This window comes from Myxocyprinus asiaticus, chromosome 1 (genome assembly GCF_019703515.2).
Source record: "Myxocyprinus asiaticus isolate MX2 ecotype Aquarium Trade chromosome 1, UBuf_Myxa_2, whole genome shotgun sequence".
In the NCBI taxonomy this organism is placed as follows: domain Eukaryota; kingdom Metazoa; phylum Chordata; class Actinopteri; order Cypriniformes; family Catostomidae; genus Myxocyprinus; species Myxocyprinus asiaticus.
Window position 1 is genome coordinate 60,314,985 of NC_059344.1, and position 27,371 is coordinate 60,342,355.

The 27,371-nt window shown below is 37.7% G+C and overlaps 3 protein-coding genes across 5 annotated transcripts in view; 1 reads left to right on the top strand and 2 right to left on the bottom strand.

Annotated features, from left to right (window-relative positions):
* The window catches only part of LOC127440450 (F-actin-monooxygenase mical2b-like), an 87,345-nt gene extending 78,719 nt beyond the window's left edge, over positions 1–8,626 (bottom strand). For all 3 annotated transcript variants that reach the window (XM_051697023.1, XM_051697041.1, XM_051697032.1), the window contains exon 1: positions 8,508–8,626. The gene's annotated coding sequence lies outside the window, so the exon portion shown is untranslated. The remainder of the gene's footprint in view (positions 1–8,507) is intronic.
* Positions 8,627–13,134: 4,508 nt separating this feature from the next.
* On the top strand, positions 13,135–22,369 carry LOC127440663 (dickkopf-related protein 3-like). The gene is made up of 7 exons (XM_051697390.1): positions 13,135–13,518; positions 14,202–14,327; positions 14,412–14,489; positions 15,774–15,866; positions 19,755–19,899; positions 20,886–21,042; positions 21,316–22,369. Exons 1-7 carry the CDS (start codon positions 13,315–13,317, stop codon positions 21,380–21,382), a joined length of 870 nt encoding a protein of 289 aa, XP_051553350.1. The 5' UTR covers positions 13,135–13,314; the 3' UTR covers positions 21,383–22,369.
* A 1,766-nt stretch (positions 22,370–24,135) lies between these two features.
* LOC127440404 (ubiquitin carboxyl-terminal hydrolase 47-like) overlaps positions 24,136–27,371 on the bottom strand; it is a 57,586-nt gene continuing 54,350 nt past the window's right edge. The window contains exon 28 of the mRNA XM_051696950.1: positions 24,136–25,662. Coding sequence (XP_051552910.1) covers positions 25,488–25,662 — 175 coding nt within the window. The 3' untranslated portion in view covers positions 24,136–25,487. The remainder of the gene's footprint in view (positions 25,663–27,371) is intronic.

A 27,371-nucleotide genomic window follows, 5' to 3' on the forward strand; every position in this document is an offset into this window, starting at 1 on the left:
TCTAAAGTGAATCACATCCCCAAAAAAAACAACTTCCAAATATATTACAGTAATGAGAATGAGCATATGAGGGAAATGTGTTTAATTGTTATGAAAATAATGGCACAATGCCAAAATTTTTGATGGTCCTAAAAATAGGCTTCATTTTCTACACACAAAATATAATTTGTTTTTTGTTTTTTACTTTTAATTTTGGGATGAAATGTGACCTGGACATGATTTTGTGACATTCATCCATATACAGTATCAAAGTACCGTGGAATTACCATCTGATACCATCACTGCATCGTGGTACTGCCACAGTACTTTATGTGAGGAATGTCATTGCAAGGTTCACCTCACATTTTCAGATTGACATCACAATGAACTATGAGGTCATTTGGAGGATATCGTTGATGACAGCCCCACCAAACATTGAGGAAGCACTGGACTCTGACACCTAATAAATACTTTTATCCAAACACACATCTCCAGTCAGTATATAGGCTACTGACTCATGACATGAGAAGTGCTATACACATCAGTGTCCCAGTAATGAACTCTGAGGACCAACTTGCATTACAGCAAGGCAGAAATAGTGATGCAGAAGAATTGATATCAGAGCAGACAGTTTAAGAATAGATGGGTCTCGTGTTCCAAGAGAAAAGATAAGCACATGGCCATGTGGATGACCTGTTACCTGTAATACAGAGGACCAAGACCCATGGAGGGGCAGGATACCTATGATACCAATCATTTAGAAACCTTTGAATTTAACATAAAATGGAGTACGCAAATAGTGTTGATTCATGTTGACTTTTAAGAGTGCGTCAACAGAAAATTATGAAACTAAATAGACTAAATTAGTGTCGATGTTTAATGCTGTTCCTGAGAGTCATTGCACATATTCACCCTCCTGGCAGCCATTTACCAACCGATGAACAGGAAACATGTACTCATGGAAAGGTGCCTTTACAGGGGAAAGGGAAAGTTCAGAGGTCTAATTCAAAACACAACTACAGTCTGACGTCTGTGCTACTTGTAATGTTTTTGATCCCATTGCCATGGAGATCCTAAATATTGTGTTGAGAGCAATGTATTAAATTAACTTTATTGTGTTAGTTGATGGTGAGCTCATGGAGAAACACTGCTTTGATTCTAGGATGATGGTTTATAGAGTGTGTCTGGCTGCACAGTTAGCACAATCTGGCTTTAGGCTCTGTTTTTAAACTCCCTGAGTGAGTACTAAGTTTGTGTTTAAATCAAGCTTTGGTGAAAACCACTAATTGCAAACTGAGACACAGCTACCAGAAGTTGCACTTTCAATCAAACGTTAAGATGAGAGGAATATCTAAAGAAGGCAGTCTTGCTTTGCACTACCACAATGCTAGGGTGGTTGCTAGGGCGTTGCTATGCAGTTTCAGGGTATTCTGGGTAGTTACTAGGTGGCCCAATTCTCTATGATATTCAGGTCCTTACATATAGCTCGGGTCCCTACTTCAATGTAAGTCTATAGGATCTTTTAACCCATTATATAGCCCACTAGGCAAAAATCATAAGTCTGATCACTCACACAACAAGCCCCACAATTAAAGGTATCATTTATGTCCGTAAATGGTGTGACAAGTTGTGCACCAAAGTTTAATACATAGGGTTAAGGGTTTGTTGCAATCCCTAATCCTAAGTATTAGCAATCAGAATCAGATTTATTGCCAAGCATGCTTACACATACACAATTTGTCTTGGTGACAGAAGGTTCCAGTGCCCAAACAATACAACAACAGATAGTAAAAAAATAGAATAAAAATAAAAAGCAGCAAATAGAAAATGGTAATTAAGGATGGGACCCAAAGACAGGAATGAGGCAAAGAATAAAGACTTATTAAATAAGTAATACAAACAGGGAAATCAAAACACTCTCAAGGGAGAAAACAACTAAAGAGAAAAAACAAAGAACTTAAAAATGAAAAACAAACTACAACCCAAATTAGAGACAAAGCAACAAAACACTAACTGAACATGAGAACAAAACAGTCCAACAAACAGAAGAGAGAAAAGGAGCAGTATATATACAGGTAGGGCACATGAGGAACAGGTGAAGTCAATTAACATAACAAGAACTAAACGAGGGAGAGTGATGAGGGTAATGAGGAGATGGAGTCAGGGAAGCACATGGCAGACAAACACAAAGCCATATGCTAACACACAAGACTAAAACAGACACGAGTGCACATTGTGATGAAGGACCAAACACAGCCATGTGCACTCACGCAACACACAAGACTGACAGAAGAGCACATGGCAAGAGGACCGAACCTGAAGTTATGCGCTCACAAAAGACCTGACGTTGAGCATGAGTGTCCATGAAACATGAAAACACAAACACAGAACATAAGTGTCAGGATCCGGTCACCACTAAAAACATGACTGACAAATTGACAGGATCCTAACACATGCTTACAGCGTTAATAGCTTCACTGATTATAATAGGAGCGATCCAATATTCGACCTTTCCGCAGAGGAAATAATGTGAGCATCTAAACTACGATACACTTTCGTCTCCTCTCTCACGTAGATGTGCTCAGTATCAACGACACATCTGGATAAGTCGCTTCAGGTAAACGTTTGATGTTCTTTGAGAAAATGTCTTGACTCACAAGTCTTATTTAAAGGATCCAGTAATGATACTTCGTTGTTTATTTGCAGTTTTTACACGTATCTCGTTTGTTCTGTTTTAGCTAGACTCAAAGTACATGCTATTCATTTTATTTTGACAGTTCTGGGATATAAGAATGCTACTGAATGCTTCCATTACTGTTAATGGAATCAAAAGTCATGAAAATCATACTGTTCCGGTATTGTTTCAAATATGGAACAGGTTCCGAATTAGAACCGGTTCTAGATAGAAAACACAAAATAACGTTCATCAACTGCCACATTTTTGTGAACACACCAAATAAGGGGATGTCTTTGGCCAGCATTAAACAGATCAGAATATTAAAACAAATGTATCCACAAAACTAACAGACCCGCAACATCCAGATTTGCATTCTACCTGTAGCTGGTCAGTTTTATGTCTTGCCAGAACGCATTCTTTCTTCAATCTTACCATTTCTGTGCTTATATCAACATGGCAATGCTCCCCAGAATAAATTGCTTATTTAACAGTAACACATGGACTAACTTCTGACAAATGAGGCTGTTGGAGTGCAGAATGTACAGAACACACGCCTGGCAGACTGCGCTTGGCAGAGTCTGATCTAAACTACATCTTCAGAGCTACTCACACTACAGCTTTAGTAGCCAACAGCACTGAACGTTACTGAGGAAATTCCAGCTAACCAGACAGAAAGCTGGTTTAAATAAAAATTTTAAAAGTGATGCATATATATTAAACTTTCAGTGTGTTGAGTGCTTTGTGGACTGTAAATGAGGAATGTACTGTATCCAACACCCACTGTTGAGATGATTTGTGCTTCAATCAATACAAAATTGTTCAATATAAATTAAGCTCATTCGACAGCATTTGTGGCATAATGTTGATTACCACAAAATAATTGCCCCCTGGATTTGATTTTCAGGGGCATTTATTTTATTTATTTTTTGTTTATGAGGGATTTGTTTTTGTTTCTAAACATATTGTGGCATGGGGGGCGTAGTCATATGTCTGCCTGCGGGAGAGGGAAAGTGGTAAGGCTCGTCACCTGGGTTGTAATTACTCTAACTCTTGTCTCTCATTATAATGATGGCGGAGGGAGACCTGAAAAGGCACGCCAGTGTGTCAGAGGGGGAGAGAGAGAGTGGCAGAGTACAATATCTAAAGAGTGTACAACACACCTGAAAGTCGACAGAGTTCAGTATCTAAAGAGTGTGAACCTGAGAAAAATAAACTCTGACCTTGAACCTGTTTCGTTGTCTCCTGACTCCTCCATTGCCCATGAACTCAACGTTATCACACATATATACTATCACTCTTTTATTTAGATACTTCAGTTTAATTTATTCATTTACATACATTCTCAATCTGAATAATTTGTATGACAATACATTAAAATCAATCAATGTCAAATAACATTTTATGTGATCATGTGTTTAGGCTTAAAATAGAATACTGGTTGCCTGGGCCAACGGTCAATTAGCTTATCGGTCATTATACAAAAATATAATTGTCCTACTTCATATTAGGTGCCTTTAACTACTATGTACTAACTATAAAATACATAGAATACAATTTATTAATGTATTTATTGTGTAACTACATGTTGTTCTGACAGTTCTCACAAGATTCACATTTTCTGCTACTGAGGTTGAAGTACGGGTAGGTTTAGGTGAAGGTAAATGGATATTAATATTCATATATTACATTCTTTTAGTTTGCACAGGCAACATGATCAGATCCAAAGAGACTCCGAATTTAGCTTTTTACCTTTTATTTTACTTCTTTAAAAAAGTTTGTTTTAAAATAAAATAGTTTTTATAATCAAAATTCTTAAGAAAGGGGAAGGGTCTCTATTTCAACTGATAAAACCATTTTGCCTAGTCTCAAACCCCAGTCTCCCACATCATTGATGGTTTTGCTAATCACTACCCCACCTGGGCCTACATGCTGTACATGTCCCAAAGTTTTCATGGGCAGAATGTATATGCTATTTAAAGCCCAAGAGACTCATAAATGTAGACTTTTTACCTTAATTTTACTTTCTTCTTTAAAATAAGTTGTTTTAGTAATCAGATGTTTTTATGATAAAAATCCTTTAAAAAGGAAGGGTCTCAATTTGAACTATTTATGAAAACTATTTTACCTGGTCTCTTGCATTATCGGTGGCTTTTCTTACCACAACCGCACCTGGGTCTTCAAGCTCACCTCTCAAAGTTTGGATGGGTGAAGTGTGTTGGCAGTTTAAAGCCCTAAAGCGAAAAACCCCAGTCAGCCTACCCACCTCGCATAACGCCCTAGGTGGTTCTTCGGTATCTAAACCTTCACCACTGATGGTATCACCTGGGCCTGGGGTTTTCCGATAATCTTCACCCAACAAATCTGGACTTCCCAGTTAGGGTTAAAATAGGTTTAGATATAAGATTAAATTAGGGTAGATTTAGATTTAGGGTTAAGGTTAAGGTCAGGTTTATGTACTACAGATGTATTTAAATGCAGGTACTTTCAATGTAAGTACAATGCAACAACACATATGTACATAATAAGTGCATTGTATCAAATGCTTATGTACATAGTAGTTAAAGACACCTAATATGAAGTGGGTCAAAAATATATGATCACAGAAGGCAGTAATTGACTAGTCAGACTAAAGACTGTAAACCTTTATAATGTATTACATATTCAGGCTTAAAGTAAAATGTTACTAAGGTACATTTACAGTTGGGATGTCATCACCCAAAAGCAAACTTCAGGATGAGCGTAAACAATGCTGTGTTTGTAGTCCAAAAGGTGAATTCCACTTTTCAACTATGCACTTCCTGGATAATATTTCTATAAGCGTCATTAAGGTCCCAACTAAGAAAAATCTGTCTGCAATTCAAGTATCAAGTGTATCTGCCTTCCAGGAGGAGTAAGAGGCCGGACTGAGTCTCCGAAGAGCACAGCACCACAGTCCTCCTATACCAAACTTCACTCAAGTTCAAGTGCAGGTTACTGTACAAACCACTGATTCCTTAAAGAAACATTAAAGGGAGTATTATCTTTCTCACACTGAGAACAACCAATCATTCATCTCTCTCCCCTCCTTTCCTCTCAGTGTCTCCCTCTTACTCTGAGACAGAGCAACCAGTTTCAAAGTTTAGATTCTTGCATTGGAAGGAGTACAATGACGAGCTTAGAAAAATAAACATACACAACTGAGCTGTTTAGTTTCATGAAATAAACTTTTAAACAAATCCTTTTTCTGTCATTCATACAGCAATGTTTAGTTTTAATGCCTAATAACGTTTCTAATAACTGGTGTAAAACTGACGTACCCAATACTGATCTGTGTGCTACTTTAATCCAACCTATTTCCCTCTTTCTTTATCGCTGTTTAACTCACACCTCTGTTTTTGTCCTATATCAGTGAAGTACTAGAAGCATTTTGAGAATGCTTACCAGTACCCTTAAAAACAACTTCATCCTATTATTAAATAACAATGATTAACCATGTTAAATTGTCACACAAAAAGGGTCAAACAAACAACTGAACAGAAAGGAGAACAGGAGCAGCTTCCTCTTCTGTATGTTCACCAAAAAATGAAAATTCTCTCATCATTTACTCACCCTCATGCCATCCCAGATGTGTATGACTTAATTTCTTCTGCAGGACACAAATGAAGATTTTTTGAAGAATATCTCAGCTCTGTAGGTCCATACAATGCAAGTGAATGTTGACCAAAACTTTGAAGCTCCAAAAAGCACATAAAGGCAGTACAAAAGACTCCAGTGGTTAAATCCATGTGTTCAGACCCGTTATGATAGGTGTGGGTGTGAAACAGATCAATATTTAAGTCCTTTTTTACTATAAATCTCCAGTTACACATTTCTTCTTCTTTTATTTTTGGTGACTCGCATTCTTTGTGCATATCACCACCTATTGTTTCTCTGTTTCTCACCCACACCACACCTGTCATATTGCTTATGATGATATGGATGTATGGATTGCTTTTATGCTGCCTTTATGTGCTTTTTGGAGCTTCAAAATTCTGACCACCATTGTATGAACCAACAGAGCAGAGATATTCTTCTAAAAATCTTCATTTGTGTTCAGTAAAAGAAAGAAAGGGATTGCATGAGGGTAAGTAAATGAAGAGAGAATTTTCATTTTGGGGTGAACTATCCCTTTAACATTTGATATATATATATATATATATATATATATATATATATATATATATATATATATATATATACACACACATACACACACACACACACACACACCGATCAGCCACAACATTAAAACCACCTGCCTAGTATTGTGTAGGTCCCCCTCATGCCGCCAAAACAGCGCCAACCCACTTCTCAGAATAACATTCTGAGATGATATTCTTCTCACCACAATTGTACAGAGTGGTTATCTGAGTTACCGTAGACTTTGTCAGTTTGAACTAGTCTGGCCATTTTCTGTTGACCTCTCCCATCAACAAGGCATTTCCATTCACAGAACTGCTGCTCACTGGATGTTTTTTGTTTTTGGCACCATTCTGAGTAAATTCTAGAGACTGTTGTGTGTGAAAATCCCAGGAGATCAGCAGTTACAGAAGTACTCAAACCAGCCCGTCTGACACCAACAATCATCCATGCAATTATCTAATCGGCCAATCGTGTGGCATCAGTGCAGTGCATAAAATCATGCATATACGGGTCAGGAGCTTCAGTTAATGTTCACATCAACCATCAGAATGGGGGAAACATGTGATCTCAGTGATTTGAACCGTGGCATGATTGTTGGTGCCAGACAGGCTGGTTTGATTATTTCTGTAACTGCTGATCTCCTGGGATTTTCACACACAACAGTCTCTAGAATTTACTCAGAATGGTGCCAACAACAAAAAACATCCAGTGAGTGGCAGTTCTGCGGACAGCAATGCCTTGTTGATGAGAGAGGTCAACAGAGAATGGCCAGACTGGTTTCGACAAAGTCTACGGTAACTCAGATAACCACTCTGTACAATTGTGGTGAGAAGAATATCGTCTCAGAATGCTATGCTGATATGCGGGTTGGCGTTGTTTTGGTGGCACGAGGGGGACCTACACAATATTAGACAGGTGATTTATTGTTGTGGCTGATCAGTGTGTATACAGTATATACAAACACACACAATCTAATTATGGAAAATACTTGCACTCTTTCATGTAGAGGTCTACTGAAATTCAAAGAACTAAAACAATGTTTAAAAACAGCTGATCATTCATTTCAGAAAGAATAAATGAGTGGAGATTTTATATGGGTAGTTGGCATAGTTTTTCACCATTTTAATCAACTATTTGCCTTCACCTGTTCATTTTAAATGGTTCTACGGGTGACAAATTATTTTTTTAAGCAGCTATATATATATATATATATATATATATATATATATATATATATATACATATATATATCTACATTATATATTATTATATACTATTATATAGCATATATTAAGAACTATTCAACAAGTATAATAATTGGAGAAGAATTGGGGAAAAATTTTGATTTCTAAATTAATTCTACCATAGGCAATTACACCGCAGGACTCTGCTAAAAACTGCTTGAAATTTCATGTCAACTACCCATGTGTTCAATGAACTCATCATAAAGTCAAACAATAACTAAAACCAGTCATCCTGACTCTGATATGACATGGCGGCACTGATTTATATTAACTATATATTAAAACGCAATAAAAGTTGAGCGTTTGCTGCAGGTGAAGTTAAACCGAAACAACCTGTCACGAACACAGTAGAAACTACAGCAGCGATTCAATAACTGACACTGATACAAATACAAACTGAAACTAATATATACAGTAACTATTTAAAATTAGTAATATGTACTTACCTTTGCCTTGATGATGGTATAGGACTGAAGGGACAGGCACTGTGAGTCGGTGTGTGTCAGTCAATAGTGAAAGGCAGCGCGAGCGTATTGTAGACTGCTGGCATGTGTGTCAGATCTACGTTGCTTTATCAAGAGAGAGATCGTGCATTTGCTGTGATCCACATTTTGTACTTGACGTTTGAGGACATGTAGGCTTTCCTATTGACTTTGTGTTTTAAAGTGTTGGCAGAACCTTACAACATCGACATATTTAGGTGACCACACTCCTGTGGTTCAATATGAACTCATTCCCAAGAGTCTGAATTATTTGCTGACATCATTCATCTCAAATAAATTACGGACTAGGGGCAGCTGACAGGTATTCCACCGGATCAATACAACAGGTGCCATTATGTCATGTTAACACAACATACATGCAAAGGGTGGGAGTCTGGTCTCACATAGGGGTGAACCATGCACCAGAAAATAACTGATATCCACTACCAATATCTGGACCCTCATTTAGCAAAGTTCAACTCAAGACTTCTGTATATAGAAACCAGATGGACAATAACTGAACCCATGACGCCATCCTGTGGCTTGAACACATAATACATTTACATTACATGTATGCATTTAGCAGACACTTTTATCCAAAGCGACTTACAGTGCCCTTATTACAGGGACAATCCCCCTGGAGCAACCTGGAGTTAAGTGCCTTGCTCAAAGACACAATGGTGGTGGCTGTGGGGATCGAACCAGCAACCTTCTGATTACCAGTTCAGTGCTTTAGCCCACTACCACCACCACCACTCCTCCATAGTAGCCTGTGGCATTCGTGATTTAGGCCACTGTATTCATTCAAAAGTGCACTCAGTAATTTACTCCTAAAGAAATGAATTGTAATTTTGCAGCATATATTTAAAATCATGTCCACTCACATGAGATGAGGACTCTAGTCACATCAGCAATCTTATAAAAGCTGTTTTATTCTACATGGGGCAGGGGCACCCTCATGGGGGCTGCCATTTTAGAATCATATGACCAGCTGAATAGTACTTGCTTAATCTCAGTAACAGTCTTGTTATTGGACACTTTCACTCTTGGATTAAATTAATCATGGCTGATTGTGAATAGTGAATTTCTACAATGGCATCTGTAACTGAAAACTTTTGATTTTGAATGATGCTGCATCCACACCACTAGGTGTCACTGTCCAAGTCCAAGATGACATGAACAAAGAGTTACTGAGTGCACCTTTAACAAATGTTTGCTCCCCGAAAGACAACAGCTCGTATTTTGTGAATTTTTGTGGTTGGCCTAATTAGTTCAGATTAATTAAGTTTGTCATCAGTGTGCTGTTTCCTGAAATGTTACAACATACATAAAGTTAAAGGTATAGTTCACCAAAAATGAAAATTCTCTCATCATTTACTCACCCTCATGCCATCCCAGATGTGTATGACTTTCTTTCCTTTGAGGAGCACAAACAAAGATTTGTAGAAGAATATCTCAGCTCTCTAGGTCCATACAATGCGTAAGTGAATGGTGACCAAAACTTTGAAGCACAAAAACTCATAAAAGCAGCATAAAAGTAATCCATATGACTCACTACAAATCTTTACATCAGCAGTCTCTGCGCCTGTGTCAAGCACTAGGAAGTGTAATCACAACATAGACATAGACAGGGTTGGGAGGGTTACTTTTGAAATGTATTCCACTACAGATTACAGAATACTTGCTGTAAAATGTAATTTGTAACGTATTCCGTTAGATTACTCAAGGTCAGTAACGTATTCTAAATACTTTGTATTACTTCTTCAGCACTGGTAGATTTTTTCACTTGTTTTGACTATAAAAACTCTAATGTTAAAATACACATGTTAAAAATACATTCTCTGAAAAACCCAAATATCTTATGCAGTGTTGTTTCTAAAACAAGATCAATCAAACGGATCTTGTTTTAAGGATTTTTAGATATTTTTACAGGAAAACAATACAAAAATTTTCAAGAATATGAATTTTGCCCTAATATCAAAGGTCTTACTAGAAAAAAAGAAATTATGATCCAACGTGAATTTTCTTGATAAAAAAATATGATCGTGTCTGGTAACATGTGCATGTAAAATGGCTAGAAATAGCATTTTAGCTTAGCGTAAAGCTGACAGTTTACACAAGGTTTATTTCTATTTCTTGTGCTCCAAACTTACTTCAAACGTACTTCTCTGTCTGCTCGTATGAATGTAACACATCATAAGAAAGTGTTTCACCGCTGTTCAAATGCACTTTGGATCACATCATTTATATGTATAAATGTTTTCCATCTGAAAGGACTAAATATTAAATGAAACAAATGACAATAAAATGCAAAGTAATCTCTTCAGTAATCAAAATACTTTTTGAATGTAACTGTATTCTAATTACCAATGATTTAAATTGTAACTGTAGTGGATTACAGTTACTTATATTTTGTATTTTAAATACGTAATCTTGTTACATGTTTTCCGTTACTCCCCAACCCTGGACATAATCCTTATTCAGGCTAGCATCATCTTTGATTTTTAATGGGAATGACAATGAGGCTGTGAGGGATAGACTTACCACTGCAGTACTGACTGCAGTTTAAAGTGTTTTTGGGTTGTTCCGCTGACAAAACATTGATCAAATATCTGTCCAAGAACATTCAGTATACAAAGAACTCCAGACAACGAGTTGTGGAAAATCAGATGTAATCTAGGAGCTTTATGCAGCTTTAAACTAGAGTTGTCAGTAGATTTTTTTTTTTTTTTAATCACGATTAATCTCATGGTTTTTCATGATTATTCGCGATTAATCTTAGATTTTAAAAGTGCTAAAAAATTTGACTCTATATATACTTATTTCCTGTCAAAGTGCATTTATTTCCTTCTTTGGAAAGAACAACACAATAGAACAAAGCAATATGTAAAAAATAATGCTTTATTAACATTTATTAACTCCATAGTACAAAGACAGAAATTCACTAAAATAGCACCAATTCATGTTACATTAAACATTTACCAAAGTCTTAGTGGGATGCTGACTGATTGATAGAACTATTATTAATTGTAATGCGCATTAAATCTCTTTAACCCTCATCCTCCATGACATTTATAGTCATCAGGCTGTATTTACTTTGGATATGGAATGCACATGATTAGTTTCAGGGCAGCAAGAGCCGCGTTGAACTCCATATGAAAAGCGCGTCTTGTTCTGCTTTTAGCGGTGGCACTGCCACTGGAAATATAATTCATCCAAATTGTCTAGTAATCATTAGCTGATGCTTTAGAAGCTCCATTTAAAAAAGAACGAAGGAATAAATTATCAGTCTATTAATTTGAAAATAAAAATGTGAATAAATAGATCAATTTACAAATGGACAAATAAATAGACACATTTAAATGTGAAAAAATAAACCAATTTATACATGGACAAATAAATAGACACATTTGTTGTGGAGGTGGTTAGATGCAAATGTCTACCACAGTGTGACATCACAATGTGGAGGAAGCTGAGAATGAGTCGTTTTAGCAGCTTGGTTTCAACAAATGTTCTTTTTGCAGTGAGGAGGAAGTTTTGAGTTCTGAAACTTACAGCATGTTTTTATAGCACAATTACCTCTTATATGTCAAAAGATTAAAAAACCAAAAACCAAATAACAAAACAAAAGATTGGTCTTAAACCCCTTTAACTGTTTTAAATTTAACATGGTAAAAGAGCCATTACGCAACAATACATGAATGCGTAAATAAATGAATGTCTTGCACATATAGATAAGAATAAATAGGAATAGATTTGCAATAAAGGGAGGATTGTGTGTCGATGACTGGGAATGGAATGGATGTCACCAGTCCCGGTTCTTCGGGGGTGCTTGAGGGTGCTAAGCACCCTCGAATTAACATTAGAGCACACTCAATTGCAGACCAGGGCAAAATTATCCTGAACGTTTTTTTTTATTATTATTATTAGATCTCTGGGACCTAACGCGCCTCCACAAGCGCTTAATATGCTCAGGGTTGTCAGATAATAGATTAAATTGAATAATAAATTACCATTGCATTGAAGTCCTATGATGGTAAAATAAACAATTGTTAATTATACCCTGCCTTTATTCAGTGTTTCTAACACCTGATAGAAAAGTATTATTTGTAGAGAAAAATTCAGGCAATTGCAGAATAGTCCCATAAGTCACGTACTATATACACTTTATACACTGTATACACAAATTGTACATCATGCATTAGAATGAATGAACTAATATTTCTGGGCATGAAAGATGCAAGAACTATGCAGAGCTTTTTATCTTATCTTCCATGTTCTACTTAAAGACTGGTGTGGCCCCTGTACCAAAATAAATGCACACCCCTGCTCACTTGAACAGGGTGTGTAAGCCTGCATATTGGCAAAGCAGATTTCCCTGAATCTCAGTGAACACCTGCATCAAAACTAATAAACGATGATTTTGCAAATCCGTATGTTTTAATTTGCAGGTGCAGCATTTTGCTGTCATTTTCAGCAACAACAGATCATGCACAGAGAAAAAAGAAGGAAGCAATAAATGTTTGTATATTTAAAAATCTTTTCTTAACGTTGATTTAGTAGCATTTAAACGACTTTATAGACGATACAATACGATACGTCTCCACTTTATACAGAGCACCCCCTCTATTTTCAAAGGCACCCTCAGTGATTTTGATCTGGAACCGGACCTGGGTGGCGCATTGCCCCGCCTGCCGCAGCTGGCGCTCCTCTGGTGCCACACTGACAGAAGAGATACATTCACACACATGTCCGCATCAGCAGCGCAGTAATGATGTTTCTGCTGGGACTGAGTCTGTGCCTGCTTGGGATCGTCAATGGAATTGTCCCCGAAACCTCGAAAACAGATATGGACATCATTGCTAATATGGAGACAAATCTAGCGCAAGGACAAACGACACTGAACGAGATGTTTCGGGAGGTGGAGGAACTGATAGAGGACACGCAGCAGAAACTGGAGGACGCGGTGCATCAGGTATTATTCGGCCTTTTAAACAGGCTATAATAATGTTTCTTCTTCACATATAAAGCTCAATGCACTCCCAAAACTGAGCTGAACTTTCTGTCCTAACTAATAAAATCTCTGCTTTGATAATATCACCACTGGCTACAGAACATGCACATACAAGCTCAAAGATGAGTTTTCTTTAAATGATCTGTGTCTGGTTTAATCCCATTAGACAAGAGTTCGGATGTGAACTTCGTGGACATACTAATCCTAGTCAAATTCCATCTTATTTCAGAAATTGGTGTGTGGCATTATATTGTATTATATTAGCCTATTAGTGAAATTGGAGTGCACATTATATTCCTTATAATGTAATTGGCTGGACTTGTTAGCTCTTTGCACTGGGAATGTATGGTTCAAAAAGGTTTGGGGAACTCTCTGAAAATATTAGGTTACACTTATTTGAACTATTTTTTAATTAAAACCTGAGACACCCTGATCTAGGCCTGGCTGGGCCGATTCATGTTGGTGCCAGGATATGGATTTATGCTTTCTTTATATAGGAAAACATTTTGAAGTAACTTTAATTTTTAGATCTGGTAGAAATAGATCCTTAAGACAAGTGTGCCATTTCATAGAGTACGTTTCACAAAGAAGCATTGTGAGTTTCGGAATTCAAGATCTTCCCTATCTCCCCTGTTTTTCCTCAGATGGACAATGAGAGTGCAAAATCAAGCCTCAATCCACACAATGTCTCTTCACACCTCCAAAATGAAAGCAGTATTGAAATCACAGCCGGGAATCAATCCATGTATATTATTGAGAGAACCAACAAGGTAGGTCGACACACAGGTCACTAGGAACATGTAACGTAGCCATGTAATGTAGCTATAAATGCATTTCTGTGTTTTTGCTCCTAGACAACAGACAATGCATCTGAATCGACAAACATCTCCAAAACCATACAGTCCAGTGATAAAGTGAATGGGATTGATCATGTAAGCTATCTATCCATCTATCTATCTAATCTTGCTATGCATTTAACGTCTGACTGAAATGAGACTGTCAGTTGTACTTTCTTTCCCGTAACAGAGTATTTATTTGTACATTAATCTACATCATGTAAATCAAGTGGCATGTTCTGTTAATTCCATATGCTATTTTATTTTAGATGCATGCTGTTATAATAACATATCATATACAACTGTGCCTAAGCTAAACAGCTGTCAAAGGGATGCAACTTCATAACATGTTAAAGTATGATTTATAGACATTGTAATGACTGCAATGACATTGTAGTCTAGTGTTGTTATATTAAATATTATAGGAGGGGTGACCTTTTCTGTTAAATATTTATGATGTAGGATGAAAAGTGGAAGGAAATTTATTTTTTTGTATCCCCTTTTTCTCCCCAATTTGGAATGCCCAATTCCCACTACTTAGTAGGTCCTCATGGTGGTGCGGTTACTCACCTCAATCCGGGTGGCGGAGAACAAGTCCCAGTTGCCTCCGCTTCTGAGACTGTCAATCCGTGCATCTTATCATGTGGCTCATTGTGCATGACACCGTGGAGACTCACAGCATGTGGAGGCTCATGCTACTCTCCGTGATCCATGCACAACTTACCACGCGCCCCATTGAGAGCGAGAACCCCTAATCACGACCACGAGGAGGTTGCCCCATGTGACTCTACCCTCCCTAGCAACCGGGCCAATTTGGTTGCTTAGGAGACCTGGCTGGAGTCACTCAGCACACCCTGGATTTGAACTCACGACTCCAGGGGTGGTAGTCAGCGTCAGTACTCGCTGAGCTACCCAGGCCCCCAAGTGGAAGGAAATGTAATGTTTGCTTTAGCATTAATGGATAAAAAGCTTCTTGTCCTACACTGCAACATCAGCCCTAAACGTGGGGGTCACTTTTAGTATGAAGAAGTACAGCACAGATCATATTACCGCCTCATAACCTCCTAAAATCTGGTGAATGTTGTTTTAACTCTCTGGTGCAGAACAGCTCTGCTATTGATAAGTTACTTCCTTTATGAATATATATATATATATATATATATATATGAATATATATACTTGTGTCAGTTATGTATTACTTTATGGTTCCTATCTTGAAGTTAAAGAAAAAAGAAAACACAAAAACGCAAAAGACTGAAGGATTGTTTTAATTTTAATTGCAGAGGCAAGATCTGTATTACTTTTACTCATGCTCATAGGGTCATCTTTCCCTCATACTTCTTCTTTGAAGGTATAATTGTGTTCTTCTGTGTCTCTCAGGAGTGTGTCGTTGATGAAGACTGTGAGAAGGGCAGGTACTGTCTGTATGAGACTCGCAGCTCAAAGTGTCTGCCCTGCAAAGAGCTTGATGCGGTAAGGAGTTTCAAATTTCACACACTAGACACATTGCAAGGTACACTTAAAGTGATAGTTCACCTAAAAATGACAATTCTGACTTTGACTCACCCTCATGTTGTTCCAAACCAAATCAGCGGAACACAAAAGGAGATGTTAGGCAGAATATTAGCCTCAGTCACCATTTACTTTGTGTGGCAAAAAGATGCAATGAATGGAAAACGGAGCACGTTTCCATAGTTGCATTTTGCTTTGCTAAATTTTTATTTCACCTCTAAAAGATTGCTGTTATACTGTAGAATCAAGCCGTTCTAACTGTAGAATCTAATAGCGCCTTCCACAGAGAAACACGGAGGTATTAAAAAAATAAAAATAAAATAAAACTATCGGCATAGATTTTTTGCAGATAACCAAAACCTCCAAAAAGCAACTATCGGGACCAGTTAATTGGTAAAACTGATATATTGGTCTTCCTCTAGTTTGGAACGACACAAGGGTGAGTAAACAATAACAGAATTTTCATTTTTGAGTAACCAAAACCTTTAATCTTCACAGTCATCCAGTATAAAGAAAGGTCTCTCTAATCTTTTTATTTTCTAAATAATTCCTTTATGTTCAGCCCCTAATTATTTCCATTCGGTCATTGTTTTACATAGATGCAAGTACAAACATATTACCGACAACGAGGCTTTCCAACAATGTGATGCAACTGAGCCTGCATTGTTACTGCATTGCAGTACAGACACGAGTGCACCTGGTATCTGATATGCTGGAGTCTTTCTCCTTTGGGTTTCACATCAAAAGCACAGACTGCTAAATATGAGCAGCTTCTCTGGTCCTGGATAGGTCACATTGAGGAGAGTTCACTTTTGAGGCACAGGAAGTAGGGAAGACAACCCAGCAAAATACAGATGTACAGTGCTCTTGCAGGGTGTTGTTAAAAGCCACTTAAAGGAATGTTCTGGGTTCAATACAAGTTAAGCTCAATAAAAGCATTTGTGGCATAATATTGATTAAACTCGGTCCTCTTCTTTAAAAAAAGCAAAAATGAAGGTTAGGTAGAATGGAAGTGAATGGAGGAACATTTTTGGAGGGTTTAAACACAGAAATGTGAAGCTTTTGAAGTATTTTGAATATATACATCTATGCTCAAATATATGAACTACTGTATAATTTTATATAAAAAATATTTTAGCCTGTTATTAAGATTAATGCATTTCAATTTCAAAAAAATTCCATCAAATTTAATTTTGAACTGTTTAACAAAATTTAATTAATAAAACTTAAAATGTTTCGTTTTTTATTTTATTTTATTAAATATTACACAGTTCAGGGGCCTGGGTAGCTCAGTGGTAAAATACGCTGGCTACCACCCCTGGAGTTCGCTAGTTCGAATCCCAGGGCGTGCTGAGTGACTCCAGCCAGGTCCCCTAAGCAACCAAATTGGCCCGGTTGCTAGGGAGGGTAGAGTCACATGGGGTAACCTCCTCGTGGTCACTATAATGTGGTTCGTTTTCGGTGGGGTGCGTGGTGAGTTGAGCGTGGTTGCTGAGGAGGATGGCATGAAACCTCCACGCACTATGTCTCCATGGCAATGCGCTCAACAAGCCACATGATAAGATGCGTGGATTGACAGTCTCAGAAGCAGAGGCAACTGGGATTCGTTCTCCGCCACCCGGCCTGAGGCGAATCACTACGCGACCATGAGGACTTAAAAAAAACACTTTGGGAATTGGGCATTCCAAATTGGGAGAAAAAGGGGAAAATCCACAAAAAAATAAATAAAAAAATAATAATATTATTACACAGTTCAATTCAATGGAATTTTGTTATGAAACTGAAATGCATAAATCTTAAAAATTCTCTCTTTGTGTGTATATACAGCCATATATATGATTTATATATATATATATATATATATATATATATATATATATATATATATATATATATATATATATATATATATATATATATATATATATATATATTAGAAAGCCAAGTTTGATTCATAAAAATTTGGAAAAATATGTCCAGTTTGTATAATGCTTTGTTATTACATTATGGGCCCAATCTAAAGAGCGCTAGCGCAGTGCTATGCTAAAATCATAAGCGCAAAGTCAGTGGGCATGGACATGAAGTTTTGGTATTTTCGTGCAAGCATGCGCTAAATCGAGGCACAAGTGGGTTTGGCGAAATTGCACGTGCAAATGGGCTAGGTCAAGTGCAGTTTAATTCTGAGGTTCTTCTCCGGTTATTGCAGCATCTGCGTCCTATTTTATAGTCCATTCTCCAGTTGCACACTCAAGCGCCAGCGATATAAACAAAGACAGCACATTCATAAGAAGTTGGTAGTGTAAATGGACTGCAAACAATGAATTAGAACAGTTGAAAATTACGTTCTTTTGTGCAATAACTGCATCCTTGATGAATGCCAGGCATATTTCTATGACAGTGACATGCTCCTTTTATACACATGGAAAATGTGATACATTATCATTTAACAGAGCGGACGAGTAAGTATTACTAATCATTTTCATCTACTGGCACACAAATCATGGCTAGTATTAACAGTGACTGTTTCGGCACACACTTTCAAAAAATGTATTTATTGAAACACGAAAAAGTTAATCCAAAAATATTTCTAAATTCAAATTACACTTCTAACGAAATGAAAATATACCGAAGGGGTAAAAAAAAATCATATCAAATCCAAGCATTTTACTCTCTCCAATTTCTTCTAACGGCCTCTTATGCAGTGACTTAAAAATCACTCTACAAGAACAAGTGGAAAATTGGATATATATTTGAAAATATAAACATAATAATAATAAAATATATACCATGACCTATAGAGAGTTTAACACAAATCTCAAATTTTTTTTCATAAAAAGCCAATTGTCAGGGACATAATTTGATGTTCCACAATATTTCCAGATTTTGGACATGAACTTTATTACCACCTACTGGTGGAATCTCCAAACTGCAAATGCAGGAACTAAATTTAGGCTTTGCACTGAAAACAGACCTGCTTTTGAAACGTCTTTGCGCAATGACTTATTTCTCAGGAAAATAGCAAATTTCGCTTTGTGCCACTTCATTAACATACAATACACACACAGTTTGCATGTATACACCCACAGATAGCGCAAACACTCCTACCCACAGCCACTTGCACTGGCACGAAAATTGTGCTTAGAATTAGCTCTGTCACGAAAATTGGATAAGACGTAGCACAGAGTCCTTGTGCATAGTGCTGTGCTTGGCGTGCTTACAAAAATAGTGCTTAATTCAAACCTCACATAAACGTGGTTTTCTTGCTTTGTCTGATTTTTTTAAATAAGCTGATTTTTGTGAGTAATCAGCGTATTGATGTGCATGTAAACAGGCTCATTGACTCAACCAATGGCATAAGTTTGGGGCAGGACTATCTGCCTATGCGACCAATGGAAGATGAGGCGAGTGTTCGGGAAACCTGTTAGAAAACAGTCATTATTTAGCAATTTCGTTTTGTGTTGCTAGAGGAATTAGCGCTGTCACGAAAATTGGATAAGACGTAGCGCAGTCCTTGCGCGTAGTGCTGCGCTTGGCGTGCTTACAAAAATCACAGTCCAGTGAGTTGCTACAGGTAAAACAATCCTCTTAAGCACCATTGCATCTTTACACCAAATTTTGAGCAGGCACAGAGCAGGCTTTACTCGGCTGGGTAAAGATGTCTATATAGTACTACCATAGTACTGAATAATGAATCATTTTAATTTATCAAGGTATGTATTTAATACTCCAAGGTAGGCTACTTCAAAGAATAGCATGCTGTAACCATAGTCCAATTTTGTAAGTGAACGCAAATATGGCGCACGAATGAATAGCTGACTAAGCGCACTCTATATACTGTATCCCTCTCAGACGTGCACCAAAGATGAAGAATGTTGTGCGGGACAGCTGTGTGTGTGGGGTCAGTGCGCAGACAACAGCACAAAGGGAGACGCAGGAACTATCTGTCAATACCAGCGTGACTGTAAAGAAGAATTCTGCTGTGCCTTCCATAAAGGTATAAGCACATTAGAATGACTTTAATCCACTAAAACTCGTAAAGTTAGAACAGTCAGTTTATTTGTAAGTTGACTTCATTGGAAACTGTAAACACTTTGTCGTTATCAAGACATTGCTCTGTTCAAGCGTCCCAACCAGCCCAACACAATAGCCCTGAGCACATTTACATACACATTCTTACACCGATTATGCTTAATAAGCCGACAACATGTGTAGTCATGTAAACTGATTTAACAGCATTCCTTTATCGGTGTAATAAACTGAGTAAGAATAAACCAATCGACACGGGTAGATTTTTGCTTAATACCCTGACTTTGCATAGCATGTAAACCTCTTTATCTGCTTTTTTACTGGCTTTTCCAATTTATGCACGTGTTGTGCACATGCCTCTTCATGGTTTGATGTCAAAAGCAGAGAATCACGGGATTATTTCAAATCTCACGTAAACACGTTTTTTTCTTACTTTGATTTTTTAAACAAGCTGATTTTAAGAAGTAATCAGCGTATTGATGTGCATGCAAACGGGCTAATTGACTCAACCAATGGCATGAGTTTGGGGTAGGACTATCTGTTTATCCAACCAATGGAAGATGAGGCGAATCATGGGATTATATGAAATCTCATGTAAAAATGGTTTTCTTTCTTTGTCTGATTTTTTAAACAAGCTGATTTTAAGAAGTAATCAGCGTATTGATGTGCATGCAAACGGGCTAATTGACTCAACCAATGGCATGAGTTTGGGGTAGGACTATCTGTTTATCCAACCAATGGAAGATGAGGCGAGTGTTCGGGAAACCTGTTAGAAAAGTCATTATTTTACAGTTTCGTTTGGTGTTGCTAGAGGAAAAGAAATTGCACAGTTCACTTGTAATGTTAATGTAAAATCTTAATTATTCTAATATGTTTTTTAGGCCAAAACCAAGTGGAAGGTTTTAGATGGTGCCCATTTCAGATTGCTAAAATATGTTTTTAATTTTCTCTCAGCTTTGCTATTCCCAGTGTGCAGCTCTAAACCAATAGAACGTGAGCGCTGCATCATTTCAGCCAATCAGCTGATGGAGATGCTGTCATGGGGTATGGAGGGGGAGGGTCCTCAAGAGCATTGTCCTTGTGCTGGTGACCTGCAGTGCCAACATCGTGGGTAAGATAAACAGTTCAGAACTGGTCTATTTCTGGTTTTTTCACTAAAAACGACACATTTGTAAATATCATGCCATAGCAACGCGCACTTCGCAAATTAACAGTAGATCCAAAATGTGTTTTAAGTACATTTTCAGTTACAACTGTGTAATTTTATGTCATGTAGTAAATGGGCTGATCTTCCAATAACTACTCCACCCATCATGCTGGAAAATTCACTTCAATGATGGTTGATGGATACAATTATTAACCTTCTTTTCACTCTCTTCATCAGGCGAGGTGCACTGTGCTTGAAGAGCCAGAACTCCAGTGAGGAGGACCTAACTGGCACCCTGTACTGAGACTGACTACATTGCATTGTGAGAATGGCTTGAATTTGAGTCAGACGAAGAGGAGCTTCTGATAAGGAACATGTATGCTTCATCATTACCCCCAAAAGCTTTGCAGGAAACTCCTTTACCATAATCATCCAAACGCAGGCTAAACTGTAAATGCAGCTGTGAATAAAAGTGCTAAAGTGCTGCCTCTGAAGACAGAAGATATTTGCAGGTCTAAATCTAAGTGGATGTTCACACTTACAGCGATTTGCAGGGACAAAGCGATCAAGTCATTAAATTTCAATACAAGTTGGAAATTTGTGGTGATATGAGTGGCAGCGGCCAATGGCAATGCGGGCATGTCACGCGATGCGAGAAAGTTGACAAAAGTTTTCTTTATGCAAATAAGTAATAATGCAGCAAGTGCCAATAGGTATAAAGACAATAGAGCTCACATGATCCATCTCCTGTTAGGTACTTTAGTCAAGTCAGGCAAGATGGAGAAGTTAAATGAAACGGTGAGCAATTTCCCTGTTCTTTAATTCTTTAAATGCATGCAAGAAACTCAATAAATTGTCGATATTCCAAGCGCGTTTAATTCATTCATTGATCATTGTTCATCTTATTTCTAATATATAGCTGATGCAACTTATATAAACATGCTTTGCCTTGATTTGTTGACAAAGTAAAACAATATCTTATTTTTGCTGGCAATACATCCTAACTGTGATCAGAAACGACCAACAATATATTGCCGCTTGGTGACCTTCTACGATAAAATCGCTGTCAGTGTGAACAGTGTAAAGTTTTGAGCATTGGAAACGAGTGCTTATTAATAGTACAAATGTTGCAAGAATGTTTGCAGGTGCATAAAAGGGACGTCTCTGATGAAAACTAGTTCATCTCAGATAAATGTACTTGTTAAAGAGATCAATTTATACAATAATCATGCGGTCATGTTATTTCCTCTGACAAACTCACTACACAGAATAAAAAAAGTTGTAAAATGTGCTAGTGTTTCTTTTTTATCTTACACATATGTCATCCAAATCAAAATGTGCTTTTATCAGGTTTGTAACTAAAATTTTAAAGAGGTCATATCATGAATTTGATTTAATTTTTTTCCAGTGAAGTTCACATATAACTTTTTTTTAGCCAAAAAATAAATAAAAAAAGTCATTCCAGTTTTTCATACCCATTTTCCAGCATGTCTCTGATCTGTAGAATTAAACAGGCCATTTTTGCTGCTGTGCCATTAAGACTGCTATGTACACGCCCTCTTTTGATGCAAAAAGAGAAAGCACTTTGCTGCACTAACATGGGCTAAAGATTTGCTGTCGGTTCCAATGTAGTTTGTGCTGCTCTAACCACAACAGCCTCAAAATCCTGCGTTAAATTGTGACAGATTCACAAAATCTTCCAAACTGGAATGTACTACACAAACTATTAGTCAAAGCGAAATGATCAGACACTTAAAAATAAACTTCACTTTTTCCTAACACTTTAAAAGGATATGCAGACCAGACTGCCAGGATCAGCACACGATTTAATAAGCTTTCCCACATTTTATTTTTGTTTCTATTTCTGGTGGTTATTAATAGTAGTCTCTATCCTTCTGATGTCCTTCAAAAAAAGGACTAAGAATAAGCCAAGTCTGCAGGTAGGGCTGGGTATTGATACAGTATCGATTCGATTCCGATTTGATATTGATTCATATGGGTATATTTGTTACGATGTCTATCCTCTCTCAGCTAATGCTCTTAATTACAAAGGGACTTTCTAACCTTCTTTGTAAACCTTTCGGGTACAATTCAAAAATGTTAATTTTTACAATTAGATTTTAGCATTAGTTTTTCATCACATTGGTCACGTTTTAGCTTTTGAATTTTGTATTTGTATTTTTTCAAATTTAGTCTATTCCATCAATAAACGTCTTGAAACTGCATATATTATGTTGCATATATATATTTTTGTTTACTTCGAAAATCTGTACTATTTACAAGGTTTACATTTATATGTATATTTCATGCTAAATTGGTACTGTCTCTAAGACTACTGGCATCAGTTAGTGAGCGCGTATAACGCGAGAGGACGGTGCGTGGTTTCTTTAGCGCATTCATGTTTGATTAGATTTAAACGTTTCTTTTTTGTTGTTTTTAATCAACAACTGACTGTAAAGAACAGAAAGGGTATTAAAAGAGACATTTTTCAATGACATATGGATTGTGTGGATCTTGTCTTTGGACACGCAGAACAAGTTAAATGAAACATTTACTCTCAACACACAGTGAAAGGCTCTCGGTGCTAATAACTTCTTCGCCACTATACTACTTAATCACTGGTGAGTGAAATCTGAAGGTTTACAAGCCAGCTGGTAATCACAGACATTTTAAGTTGCATAACACGAAATTTGATTGCACATGTGAGTGATTTACTTGCATAAAAAAGGTTAGAGTAAAAAAAATTGATCTTGGGATTTATTAAAAAAAAAACCAAAACAAAAAAAAAAGAGATCACGATGCATCAGACAAATTTATATTTCAACCCAGTCTTATTTGCAGCTCAATTTTAAAAATTGCTCTTTTTGGACTGGGGAGAAAGTTTTGAGTTCTGACACATACAGTATGCCTTTATAGTACATTGATCACCTTTATTTCATAAGATCAAGACAAATTTCATTTCTCATGATATAACCCCTATAAAATCAATGGTTCATTCTGTGCCTTCAAGTATGTGAAATCTTAATATATGTCAACCTGGAGGCATGCACACAGAGACTGATTGTTGCTCTTTATTTCAGTATTGGCATTTCTATTGTGAACAGCTTGTGGAAGCATGAGGAGCCCCGGATCCCATGGCGGTTCATTCTAGCTCGACACTGGTGCTCCTCCAGTGGGGCGTCCGCAGCCTCTGCTTTCCAGCTACGCAAAAAAATAGCAGCGAGAAGCTTTTCCACACATGCACACACAATCACTTCATATCTGAACTCACACAGGCTCTGTTCACATTGTGCAGAAATGAAAACAAAAAAACTGAGAAATAAACACAGGAGACATTTCTAAATGGAAAAAGAAAAGGGGCGTACAGATCAAAAAAATTAAAACACGTGCCATTAAAAGTCACTCACAAGACCTAACATCATCTTTACCAGTCTGTAGTGAAATAATTTACAAGAAAAACAAAAAAACGAAACGAGTGACTGTAGCGCTCTATGTATGTCACGCTGCCCTACTCTTAAAGGCTTGCAAACTATGTACCAGTGTCAGTAGCCCCAGTAGGAAGTGTGGTGAGTGCAAGAGGGTGGGGCTCCCTCAGAACTGGGCGGAGCTTCCTCAGACAGTGGGGCGTGGTCAGTGACAGCCACACCCACGCATAAAGGGAAGCATGAACAGCAAGAATAGAACCTCATCAGCCAGAAAAGAAGCATTTAATTCACAACTATGTGTTAAATAAACAAAAAAGGAGAGCTATCCCAATATTTCAAGTGATAGCATCACACCCAAACATTTTCAAGTGAAAGTATACTACGACTGGAGACGATCGAAGAACTCTACGAAATAGAAGATGAGCAGTGCCGTCACCCCTGTGGGCATTAGGAGGTGGCTGGTTACGTTAAAAGAGTGTTTTAACACTCAATGGAATCTGGATGATGGACGTTGAGGACATGAGAACTTGATAGACTCGATCACATCTCAAAATTAAAGTGAATGACGGAGAGACAGCGAATGCAGAATGACAGGATGAAAATCAATGGAGATGGAGTGCCAAGTTGTGGAGACAGACGAAATAAATGGGCGATATTTCCCAAACTGCCCCGTTTCCTCTACAAGTGCACCCATCTCTTATTATTAAATGGATTTTTCTGAATGATATTGGATTTGAATTTGAAATAGCTTTAGCACTTCCCTTTAAACTTTACAGTACAATAAACTATGGTGCACAATAGTACTCTGAGCCACGCTATGCGCTCGGGTGCTCAAAGGAGAGAGAGAGCATCAGCCGGACAGCACTGGTGACGTTGATTCAACGTGGGCCCAAATGCTATGGTCCATGGCAAGGCAGCGCTACACTGCAGTGGGCAGGCCAGATAGAAAATAGGGCAGGAAAGGTACTCTTCCTCCTCCCACCCTTAGTCCTGTCCAGGGTCTTTGGTGGGCCCTCCATCTAGGTAGATTTTGAGGGCCTTCTCTTTACGGGGGGAGTAGCTGACACGGTGGCCTGTCTTCAGCAGCCGGCTGCTCTCTTTCTTCATCAGTTCATTGCGCTCCTCCTCGGACAGCTCCATGAGCTCCTCAGTGTTGTCCCTGTGGAGAGGTGGGGATTAAAAAAAGTTCTTAGGGGGCCTGGGTAGCTCAGTGGTAAAAGACGCTGCCTACCACCCCTGGAGTTCACTAGTTCGAATCCCAGGGCGTGCTGAGTGACTCCAGCCAGGTCTCCTAAGCAACCAAATCGGCTCGGTTGCTAGGGAGGGTAGAGTCACATGGGGTAAACTCCTCGTGGTCACTATAATGTGGTTAGTTCTCGGTGGGGCGCGTGGTGAGTTGAGCGCGGATGCCGTGGTGGATGGTGTGAAGCCTCCACACGTGCTATGTCTCCGTGGCAACGCGCTCAACAAGCCACGTGATAAGATGCGCAGGTTGATGGTCTAAGATGCGGAGGCAACTGGGATTCATCCTCCGCCACTACGTGACCACGAGGACTTAAAATGGGCACTGGGAATTGGGCATTCCAAATTGGGTGGAAAAAAAAAAAAAAGTTTTTAAGAGTTTTAAGAAAGGTTCATAAATGGTCGTAACTTTCTTTGAAATCAAATTATGGCGTATAATGTGATTGTAATAGTGTTGGCAGGGGCTCGTGTTTGGACGATTTAATCGGTAATCACAATGTTTCAAAAGAAAATATTAGAACAGATATTATTTTTTTTTTTACATTTGCTCAGCCCTACCGTACTCCTTACAAACCTAGCAATTAATAAAATAAATACATACAAAAATAGTAAAAAAAAAAAAAAAAAAAAAAAAAAAAGAAAAGAATTCAATGTTTAGAAACTCCGAGATTCTGGTTCCTTAAAGGAACAGTTCACCCAAAAATTAAAATTCTCTCATTTACTCAGCCTCATGCCATTCCAGATGTGTATGACTTTCTTCTGCAGAACACAAATTAAGATTTTTAGAAGAATATCTCAGCTCTGTTGGTCCTCACTGTGCAACTGAATGGGTGCCAAAATTTTGATGCACAAAAAAGCACAAAGGCAGCATAAAAGAAATCCATAAGACTCGTGTTTTAATCCATATCGTCAGAAGTGATATGATAGGTGTGGGTGAGAAACAGATAAATATTTAAGTCCTTTTTTGCTAGAAATTATTTCCACTGCCCAGTAGGGGGCGATATGCATGAAGAATGTGAATCACCAAAAACACAAGAAAAAGAATGTGAAAGTTAAAGTGGAGATTGACTGAGCAGGAATTTACAGTAAAAAGGACTTAAATATTGATCTGTTTCTCACCCACACTGATCATATCACTTTGGAAGACATTGATTTAACCACTGGAGTCTTACGGATTACTTTTATGCTGACTTATGTGATTTTTGGAGCTTAAAAATTGTGGCACCCATTCACTTGCATTGTATGGACCAAAACAGCTGAGAAATTCTTCTAAAAATCTTCATTTGAGTTCAGCAGATGAAAGAAAGTCATAAGCATCTGGGATAGCATGAGGGTGAGAAAAATATGAGAGAATTTTCATTTTGGGGTGAACTATCCCTTTAACGCAGGTGTGACGTCATGATGTTTGGTCACGAGACACGCAAGAACTAATGAGGTTCGATGTTATTGACGTCCGATCAGCACCATAGGCAACATTTAAGATTTGGGCACTGATCAATTATTTGATTTTAAAGGGAATAACAATTTCAATCTGTTAATCACATGAATCGGTGATTTGGGCACTGATCAATTATTTGATTTTAAAGGGAATAACAATTTCAATCTGTTAATCACATGAATCGGTTC